Source organism: Lynx canadensis, chromosome E1, assembly GCF_007474595.2.
Source record: "Lynx canadensis isolate LIC74 chromosome E1, mLynCan4.pri.v2, whole genome shotgun sequence".
Lineage (NCBI taxonomy): Eukaryota > Metazoa > Chordata > Mammalia > Carnivora > Felidae > Lynx > Lynx canadensis.
Window position 1 is genome coordinate 334,089 of NC_044316.2, and position 11,185 is coordinate 345,273.

General features: G+C 45.8%; 1 protein-coding gene across 1 annotated transcript in view; it reads right to left on the reverse strand.

Annotated features, from left to right (window-relative positions):
* Window positions 1–10,627, reverse strand: part of UBE2G1 (ubiquitin conjugating enzyme E2 G1) — a 72,477-nt gene extending 61,850 nt beyond the window's left edge. The window contains exon 1 of the mRNA XM_030296088.1: window positions 10,537–10,627. Within this exon, the coding sequence (XP_030151948.1) occupies window positions 10,537–10,585 (49 nt within the window). The 5' untranslated portion in view covers window positions 10,586–10,627. The remainder of the gene's footprint in view (window positions 1–10,536) is intronic.
* Between the last annotated feature and the right edge of the window lie 558 nt (window positions 10,628–11,185).

The following is an 11,185-nucleotide window of genomic DNA, read 5'->3' on the forward strand; positions in this document are numbered from 1 at the left end:
AGTGGGAGTGTTAGACGAAATTGCAGATTGTGTACAGGAGTGCCCCCCAAAATTTAAAAGGCAATTATTGTATGACCCAGCAACGACACTTTTGGGTACCTACCCCAAAGATTAAAGGCAGAGACTCAGAGGTACCTGGGTGGCTCCGTCGCTTAAGTGTCCGACTCTTGGTTTCGGCTCCTGACCTCACGGGTCACACGCTGACGGGGCAGAGCCTGCTTGGGATTCCCTCTCTCTGCCGCCACCCCGGCTCGCTCCTGCTGTCTCACTCTCATGATAAATAAATACGCTTTAAAAGCAGAGACTCAAACAGATAATCGGCACACCCACGTCCACGGCAGCATCATTCGCCGCCGGCGAACAACAGGAAACACCCGGCGTCCACTGGCAGAGGAGGGGCCACGCGACACACAGAAACAGCCGGTGGGATAGCACGCTGCCGTTAAAAAGAAGTTCTGACACATGCTGCAACACGCACAAGCCTTGGAAGCACGGCATCACAGCAAGCGAAATGCGTCAGACGCAAAAGAACAGGTTCTGTGCGCCTCTCGCACCGGGCACCCCGACTAGTCAAATCCACAGAGACGGGGGAGGAGCGAATGGGGCACATTGTTTAATGGGTACAGAGGATGAAAAAGTTCTGGATACAGACAGCGGTGATGGTTCCAGAACAATGTGAATGTGCTTAACGTCAATGAACTCCACACCTGTGGTTAACAAATTGTTACATGTAGATCATCACAACACAAAAGCCCAATAAACAAATCAGGTAAATGTGGACCCTGTCAAAGGGAAGCCAAGAGCAGACTGCAGGTACCACTGTGCCCACTCACGTCAAGCCCGTGGCGGGTGCCGCACGAGGGAGGCCCCGTCGATCACCGATCGTGGAACTCACGTTTCTCACCAGGTGCTCAGCAGCCACTCCAGCCAAACAAACACGTCATGAGACGTTCGCCACCCTTGCCTCGATAGCATGACCTTTGAAACACACGTGCCCTCTCTTCCCACGTGGGACTGTGTTCTCCTTTACTTTCCAGAGATAAAAGGTCCACGGGAGGGAGTCCCTGCCACGCACAAGGAAGCCAGCGTCCTCACTGTCACTGTTAAAGACACGAGGGCAGAAACAACCCCAGATGGGTCCCCAGACCGCCTAGGTTTAGAAGAGATACCAAATCCCACCATGGGGAGGGCCTTTAGTTGTACAGAGTAGGAAGTCACAGCCTGGACTAGAAAATTAACCGCCAGTCTGGTTCCTCCAGCTGAGAACCAAAACGTGAAGAGCCAGTGTTGGCTTAAAAAAAACCTAGATACGCTTTTCACAAACTAACTTTTTAAATAAATGTACAAGCTGCAATTATTCTACACTCTTCAGAATACTGACATACTGAGTGTTTTTTGCAAAAGCAGTCTAGAACCTCACGCATACCAAAAGCTCTTGCGTTTACTGCGGGGGGGGGGGGGGGGGGGAGAAGGGACGCAATAAATGTCAAAGGAAGTAGCAAATATTTCAGTGAAGCCTAAGATTTTGGTCAGAATTCCCGGCCCTGTGCCCTGACTACCAGAGAGAGGGACAGTGGTGGGGGCCCAGCCCGGCCCGAGTGCCTGCTTCTCGGCCCCCAGCGTCACTGCTGGGCACACCAAGAACCCGTGAGACTCTGACACTTTCTGCGTAGTTACTGAAATGTACACAGGAAACCTGAGCACCTACGTGAAAAACTGGAATTCAATGAAAACTTTTACAAAAAAGTGTAAGTGAGAAATGATGTGGCTGCATCGGCGGGACAAGACAACAGCACAGCCTAACAGAGCGTGTTTCCTGAGGAGGGTGACACACACGTGATGCCAAGATATGGAAACAAATGTGTATTAAAGCGGTTGGGGGGGCAGCTGGGGAGCTCAATCAGTTGAGCATCCATCCGACTCCTGGTTTCAGCTCAGGTGATGATCTCGCGGTTCATGAGTCGGGAGCCCTGAGTCGGGCTCTGTAATGACAGCATGGAGCCTGCTCGGGATTCCCTCTCCTACTCTTTCCGCCCCTCTTACTGCTCATGCTCTCTGTGTCTCTCTCACAATAAATAAATAAAAACGGGGCCCCTGGGTGGCTCAGTTGGTTGGGCATCCGACTTCGGCTCAGGTCATGATCTCACAGCTTGTGAGTTCGAGCCCCACATCAGGCTCTGTGCTGACAGCTCAGAGCCTGGAGCCTGCTTCGGATTCTGTGTCTCCATCTCTCTGTGCCCCTTCCCTGCGTCCTCTCTCTCTCTGTCTCTGTCTCTCTCTCTCTGCCTCTCAAAAATAAAGATTAAAAAAAAATTTTTTAATAGAAATAAACTTTTAAAAAAAGTGTGTAACTTAAAAAAAAAAAAGTTGGAGAAAAAAATACACCAAAACCATAAGTATCGTGTTGAAGTGAAATCTCGCTCTACAACTGATAATCAACATCTCAGAAATAGGAATTTACTTGTGTAGGTTAAAGATTTTAATGCATTGAAAATCCAAGACATTTTTACAGTGGTTAAGGATTTCAACCACAGAAAACAAGGATCCCTTCAAAGTAATACTGAAAGGTCCATGGGACCCATATACCCCGTAGTCAATTCATAAACCAATTTCTCTCTTCTCAGTATGACCTTGTTTACTATGCCGCCTGGCCCACTGCCCATGGAGGCTTGTTAAAACTTATTTTTAAAACATTTTTATACCATGTTGCTACTTACAAAGAGCTTAAAATGTCAGTAAAAGTGCTCTCGGTCTAAAATTAAATGAGTTAATTTTTCCCCCAGAAGGACTAACCTGTCACCAGAAGTTCCTAATGGAATTACGCCACAGAGTGACAGACTCCCTGGTGACACCCCATGACTCAGTAGAGAAAGCTGACGTTATCAGCCCAGACTGCCCAGGGCTGCCTGCCACCAGGCCTGGTAACTCCTCATAGGTCCAAAAAGCTTTACACGTTATAAAGTACTTCGATGCAGCCCAGGTGTCCATCGACGGATGAATGGATACGGAAGATGTGGTATCTACACACAATGGAGTACTTACTCCGCGATCAAAAAGAATGAAACCCTGCCACTGCAACTATAGGGACGGAACTGGAGGGTACTGTGCTAAGTGAAATTAGAGAAAGACAAAAATCATACGACTTCAATCACAGGAGGACTTTAAAAGACAAAACGGATGAACATGAGGGAAGGGAAACAAAAATAATCTAAAAACAGGGAGGGGGACAAAACAGAAGAGACTCTTAAATACGGAGAACAAACTGGAGGGGTTGTGGGAGGGGCGATGGGCTAAGTGGGGGAGGGGCATTAGGGAGGACACGGGGGAGGAGCATTGGGTGTTATCTGTAGGGGAGGAATCGCTGGTTTCTGCTCCTGAAAACATTACTGCACTACACGCTAACTTGGAAGGTAATTTAAAAACATAAAAAATAAAAAAATAAAGTAATAAGTTAACACCTCCACAGTACAAGGCAAAGTAGCAACACACTAAAATTAAATAAGTATGATGGATATCTCTCAGCACAGACCAAAGGCCAGCCGTGTTTAAAAACACTGCTGTCGGGGCGCCTGGGTGGCGCAGTCGGTTAAGCGTCCGACTTCAGCCAGGTCACGATCTCGCGGTCCGGGAGTTCGAGCCCCGCGTCGGGCTCTGGGCTGACGGCTCAGAGCCTGGAGCCTGTCTCCGATTCTGTGTCTCCCTCTCTCTTTGCCCCTCCGCCGTTCATGCTCTGTCTCTCGCTGTCCCAAAAATAAATAAACGTTGAAAAAAAAAATTTAATAAAAACACTGCTGTCAAGTTCCCCCCCCATTTCTTTTTTTTTTTTTTTTAATTTTTTTTTTCAACGTTTATTTATTTTTGGGACAGAGAGAGACAGAGCATGAACGGGGGAGGGGCAGAGAGAGAGGGAGACACAGAATCGGAGACAGGCTCCAGGCTCTGAGCCGTCAGCCCAGAGCCCGACGCGGGGCTCGAACTCACGGACCGCGAGATCGTGACCTGGCTGAAGTCGGACGCCCAACCGACTGCGCCACCCAGGCGCCCCTACCCCCCCCCCATTTCAAATCCACCTTCAAATTTTCCATAGTCTTATCTGATCTTACAAAGAGGAAACATTCTAAGTGTCACAGAAAAGGGAGAAAAGACAGGAAGGACTAATTAATTGGACAACTAAAACAATTTCCATACCAAAATAGCCCAAAAAAGTTAAAAGGCAAGTTACTGCTGTCACGAACCTCTAAAACAACCAACGAACTTCCAAACTGTCAGGAAGTGTTCCAACTTTCTCGGGAATTTTTAAGTTTGGGGGTTTTTTTAACGTTTACTTATTTTTCAGAGAGAGAGACAGAGCATGAGCAGGGAAGGGGCAGAGAGAGAGAGGGAGACACAGGATCCGAAGCAGGCTCCAGGCTCTGAGCTGTCAGCACAGAGCCCGACGCGGGGCTCAAACTCAGGAACGGCAAGATCATGACCTGAGCTGAAGTCCGAAGCTTAACTGACTGAGCCACCCAGGCGCCCTGGGAATTTTTAAAATAAAATTTCTTCTTACCTGTCAAAATCAGACATTTTCAGAAGTCCCTGATAAGCAGTAAGAATGAGAACACAGTAAAAGGTGGCATTTTAATTCAGTGAGAGTGGGAATATAAAAGAACACAGCCTTCCCAGAAGGGAACTGGAGACAGAACGTCAAAAAGGACAAGCCTCCAGCTATAAAGTGAGTCAGGTACAACATCATGGCCGTGGCTAACTCAGCCATGCAGCATACCTGACACTTACAAGGACAGCACAGCCTGGAAGTTCTCATCAAAAGGAAACAACAGAACCAAGCACAAACACAGTTTTTTTTCTTTTTTCTTGGAGCTCTGTCCAGTGATGGAGGTTCACAATATGTCTGAGTCAGGACGCTGCACACCTTAAACGTGTACCATGTGAGCTGCGTCTCAGTAAAACGGAAAGAAAACATGAACCTCAAAAAACGTATATCTTCTCTGATGCAGCAAGGAGTACCCCTAGATATTTACCCTAAGCGAAGCAATCCAACCTAACATGTAAATATTGTTCATGAGGAAGACCCATGGAAGCATTAGCTGTAACTTAAATAGTTTATAATTATTTACAATTTAAAAACCACCTAAAAGTCAAATTTGGGGGACTATTATAGTGCCAGGATATGGAAAATTGCTATGCAACTATTCAAAGTACTTTATTTTTTTATATATATATATATATATGAAATTTATTGACAAATTGGTTTCCATACAACACCCAGCGCTCATCCCAAAAGGTGCCCTCCTCAATACCCATCACCCACCCTCCCCTCCCTCCCACCCCCCATCAACCCTCAGTTTGTTCTCAGTTTTTAACAGTCTCTTATGCTTTGGCTCTCTCCCACTCTAACCTCTTTTTTTTTTTTTTTTCCTTCCCCTCCCCCATGGGTTCCTGTTGAGTTTCTCAGGATCCACATAAGAGTGAAACCATATGGTATCTGTCTTTCTCTGTATGGCTTATTTCACTTAGCATTACACTCTCCAGTTCCATCCACGTTGCTACAAAAGGCCATATTTCATTTTTTCTCATTGCCACGTAGTATTCCATTGTGTATATAAACCACAATTTCTTTATCCATTCATCAGTTGATGGACATTTAGGCTCTTTCCATAATTTGGCTATTGTTGAGAGTGCTGCTATGAACATTGGGGTACAAGTGCCCCTATGCATCAGTTCTCCTGTATCCCTTGGATAAATTCCTAGCAGTGCTATTGCTGGGTCATAGGGTAGGTCTATTTTTAATTTTCTGAGGAACCTCCACACTGTTTTCCAGAGTGGCTGCACCAATTTGCATTCCCACCAACAGTGCAAGAGGGTTCCCGTTTCTCCACATCCTCGCCAGCATCTATAGTCTCCTGATTTGTTCATTTTGGCCACTCTGACTGGCGTGAGGTGATACCTGAGTGTGGTTTTGATTTGTATTTCCCTGATAAGGAGCGACGCTGAACATCTTTTCATGTGCCTGTTGGCCATCTGGATGTCTTCTTTAGAGAAGTGTCTATTCATGTTTTCTGCCCATTTCTTCACTGGGTTATTTGTTTTTCGGGTGTGGAGTTTGGTGAGCTCTTTATAGATTTTAGATACTAGCCCTTTGTCCGATATGTCATTTGCAAATATCTTTTCCCATTCCGTTGGTTGCCTTTTAGTTTTGTTGGTTGTTTCCTTTTCTGTGCAGAAGCTTTTTATCTTCATAAGGTCCCAGTAATTCACTTTTGCTTTTAATTCCCTTGCCTTTGGGGATGTGTCAAGTAAGAGATTGCTACGACTGAGGTCAGAGAGGTCTTTTCCTGCTTTCTCCTCTAGGGTTTTGATGGTTTCCTGTCTCACATTTAGGTCCTTTATCCATTTTGAGTTTATTTTTGTAAATGGTGTGAGAAAGTGGTCTAGTTTCAACCTTCTGCATGCTGCTGTCCAGTTCTCCCAGCACCATTTGTTAAAGAGGCTGTCTTTTTTCCATTGGATGTTCTTTCCTGCTTTGTCAAAGATGAGTTGGCCATACGTTTGTGGGTCTAGTTCTGGGGTTTCTATTCTATTCCATTGGTCTGTGTGTCTGTTTTTGTGCCAATACCATGCTGTCTTGATGATTACAGCTATTCAAAGTACTTTAATGACATGGGGAAATGTTTAGAATTTGTTTTAAAAAGATAAAGTATTGTAAATATATCTCTAACTCTTAAAAAAGCATACACTGCACATATTTTAAAACAAAACAAGGGGCGCCTCGGTGGCTCAGTTGGTTGGGCGTCCGACTTCAGCTCGGGTCATGATCTCACGGTCCGTGAGTTCGAGCCCCGCGTCGGGCTTTGTGCCGACAGCTCAGAGCCTGGAGCCAGCTTCAGATTCTGTGTCTCCCCCTTTCTCTGCCCCTCCCCTGCTCATGTTCTGTCTCTCTCTGTCTCAAAAATAAATAAAAACATTTTGGGAAAAAAAAAAAGAAAGAAAGAAAAAAAGAAACAAAACAAAACAAAACAAAACAAAAAGCTGTGGCCAACCTCCAATCTATCTTCCAGTTCACGGCACCAGTGTGATCCCGCATGTTCATTTCCTTTCCTTCCTAATAATTAAATTTATCGAACCAAATTTTAAAATAACCATTTAAGTGAAAATATTTTGTTTACAGACAAGGTAGGGGCGCCTGGGTGGTTCAGCCGGTTGAGCGTCCGACTCTTGATGTCAGCTCAGGTCATGATCTCATGGTTCGTGGGATCAAGACCCACATCAGGCTCTGTGCGGACAGCACGGGGGCCTGCTTGGGTTTCTCTCCCCACTCTCCCCACCCCCGTTTGGGCGTGCGTGCTCTCTCTCTCTCAAAATAAACAAACATTAAAAAAAAAAAAAAAGACAAGGTAGATTGCCCGTGGTTCTGAAAGATGGAAAATGGGCGGCAGAGGGCAAACTGATCAGTCAGAGTGCAGGGATCACAGAGGAGCTGCAGGGAGGAACAGAGTGGGGAGGGGGAGGGGAAGGGGGAAGGTGGCAGCGAATGTTCTGGGCAGAACCCCAGAGCCTGTCAGCAGTAGGAAGTGAGACTGAGAACATCCGTCACAGCAATAAGTCAACAGAGGATGCCTGAAGTTGGTAAACAAAAAATACACACTATAAGCGTATTATTTAGAAACATGGGGCCCCAAGAAATTTGCAGCAAAAAGATATTTTTAAGGTAGCTGTTTCTGAGGAGCCTCGGGGGCTCAGTTGGTTAAGCATCTGGCTTCAGCTCAGGTCACGAGCTCACGGTTCAGTTCATGAGTTCGGGCCCCACATCAGGCTCTCTGCTGTCAGCACAGAGCTGGCACTGGATCTTCTGTCCTCCTCTCTCTCTCTGCCCTCCTCCGCTAGTTCTCGCTCTCCCCAAATAAGTGAACATTAAAAAACATTTGGGGGGTGGTGCCTGGGTGGCTCAGTCAGTTAAGCATCATGGTTTCGGATCAGGTAATGATCTCATGGTTTGTGGGTTCGAGCCTCCCATCAGGCTCTGCACTGACAACACGGGGCCTGCTTGCAATTCTCTCTACCCTCCTCTGCTCTCTCACTCTCTCTCTCAAATAAGAAAAGTTTTAAAAAAAAATTAAAAAAAAATTTTTAATGTTTATTTACTTTTGAGTAAATAAATTTAAAGAAATATTTTTTTAAAAAATTGTAATGTTTATATACTTTTGACAGAGAGAGAGAGACAGAGACAGAGAGTGTGAGTGAGAGAGGGGTGGGAGGGGGGAGGGGGAGAGAGGGAGAGAGACATAGGCAGACAGAAAGAATCCAAAGAAGGCTCCAGGCTCTGAGCTGTCAGCACAGAGCCTGACACGGGGCTCAAACTCACCGACCGTGAGATCATGACCTGAACAGAAGTCAGGCGCTTAACCAACTGAGCCACCCAGGCACCCCCAAAAAATATTTTTTAAATAGTCGCCTCTGGTGGGTGAGGCTCTTCACTATTAGGCCTTTGTAGACCTCGTATTTAATTATTTTTTTAAGCTAAGGGTGCATTTGATATTGGTTTCTATTCTTTTATATTTTCGCGCTTTATTCATTTTCCTTTAACACACAACGCCCTACGCTCTCTTTTCTTCCTTCCCACCATGGCAGAGGCCGTATCTCGTTTAGCAGTGTTTCTCAATCACAAGAAATGTGGTCGTGACATACATGCGCAGGGAGGGACACCAGCAGCATCTGTTTTCCCAATAAAAAGAAAACATACAACAGGGACAGCGCTGGTGAAGCTTTGCTTTCAGTTACGAATGTTTACTTACACACGTGGGACGCCACGTACAACCCCTCTGTCAGGGTGTCTGTTCTCACACGTCAGTCTGGACCGCGTCACCACTCTGAGCCTGTGCCTTGTCTCCCTCTCAGTGAGGGTCTCCCGGGCTTCAGCTCACGATCTCCAGAACTTGCCCCCCCCCCTGCTGCCTCCTTCGCTGGCCTTCGCCCACTGCTCTCCTGCCTCTCCCTCCCTGCTTGCTGCATCGTCCCACGGTTCACTTCCTCACCTAACTCGATTCGTTGCCGTCACCCTATTTTAAATTACACCCCCCCGCCCCGTGCTTACACACTCCCTGTTTTATGCCCTCTCCCTGTTTTACGACCCCCATAGCCCTCCACACCTTCCTCTTAACTTTGTAGATCTCCACCCCACCCCCCCACCACCAGAACAAGGCTCTGAATCAGCGGTGCGGATGTTTGTTTACTGGTGTAGCCCCAGGGACCCCATCCGTTCCGTGATACAGCCTTCAGAAACTATCTGCTGAATTCACGGATTAGTAAAAATACATGTATCTTAGGAAGATGCCACATTACGGGCAATCGAGCACAGCTTAAGTGTGTGTTTAAGTTTTAAGTCTGAAACCCTTAGGAAGCTGATCATTTTAATTACAGAGATAAGCCGCGGTTTAGACTCTCAAGCAGTAAATTCAGGCTTTTCACAATACCGAGTATGTAACCAGCATACTTGCGTGCCACTCTGAATGTGCAAGCCCACGAAAACAGTTAAGACAACCTTTGTTAGCATCCACAGTAACAAAAAGGAAGCTGTGTGTCCACCACCGTTGAAAACAAACAGAACCAAGGGAGAACCTATTCCCTAAGCAGCTGACAAGCTTCAAAGTGCAGAAGCCACAAAGTCTCACTCCCAGTAACCACAATTTGCGCACATTCAGTTTCACTACGTCCTTCAACCTGAACGAAGGTCAAGGGGCACAGTGTTGGTCACCTTCATTTCTTCAGAATAAAACTAGAACAAGTCGGCAGGAAGGAGAAACTCACACACCGAGTCTGTTCCGGCGCCCCCGTCAGTCACGATTTCAGTGAACTTTTTTGTAGTCTACATTACAACTCACTGGACGACGAAAAAGTCTTCAACAGATTTTCAATAATTAATAGGGAAAAGGCCTTTGAATACTTCTCCCCATACACAAAAGCACACCTGGCAAAAACGGATTTCTACCGTGCACAAAAGGAGTTTATCCAACTGCAAAAACAAACATCTTTAAGCTTGCAAACGAGCGTAACAACGTATCTTGGTAGAACCACCTCCGAGTCGCTTAGTTGTGTTCTTGGAGAATGTATTTTGCTATTAGCTGCTTTGCAATTGGTTTTCCCCATCTTCGCAAAAACAATGTGGTTTTACCTGTTTTTACCACAAGAAGCAAAGGCTTTTTTAAAAAGAGGGAAATAAATGAGACAAATTGAAAGGGCTGCTCACAGACATAAATAGGTAAGACTGAGTGATGTACTGCAGCCACTGGCCAGGTGAAAACCACATCATATAAAGGAAGAGGCAGACCTGATGTGACAAAGACAACGTTCTGAAAGCATCTCAAGAAATCACACAGAACACGGAGGAAAAGCACAAAGGAAGCACCTGGAAAAATAATAAACGAATGACTGGAAACGAAGAGCCACAATCACCAAGCTCATCCTCCCTGAGGCAAGAACAAGAACGGAAGAAAAAGGGGTGTCAGAAATACCCCCGAATCACACACTGAAATGGCTCACCGTGTGGCAGGACCATGTCACAGGGAGGCACACCCAGACCGAGGCTCATCCCGACGACGTCACTGAACTTCCAGGCTGAACAAAGAATTCTACCAACACCCAAGGCAAAAGCAGGTCACCTACAAAGGGGGAAAAAGTCAGGCTGGCCCCAGATTTCTCTAGAGTAACCCTCGATGCCAGGAGATAACGGAGTTAAGTAATGTTTACTGGGTATTAAGGGGAAGGTAACGTAGCTCAAAAACTCTTAATAAATATCGTTTCACTTGTGAAAGCCACTGACAGACATGTTTAAACAGACAAGAACTCTGAGAATACAACAAAGCACTCCTCAAACAAAATCTATTTAATGAACATAATAGATTTAAGTATATGAAAGCTACAACTTTTTAATAGTAACCACAGAACTATAAACAAACCACCTTATTTCATCTAAGATGCACCGGTTTTCACCTTTTTAAAAAATCTTTTATTGATCATTCTATCATTTTTTAATGTTTTTTATTTTTGAGAGAGAGAGAGACAGACAGAGACATAGCGCAAGCCAGGGAGGGGCAGAGACAGAGGGAGACACAGAACCTGAAGCAGGCTCCAGGCTCCGAGCTGTCAGCGCAGAGCCTGATGCAGGGCTCGAACTCACGAGATCATGACC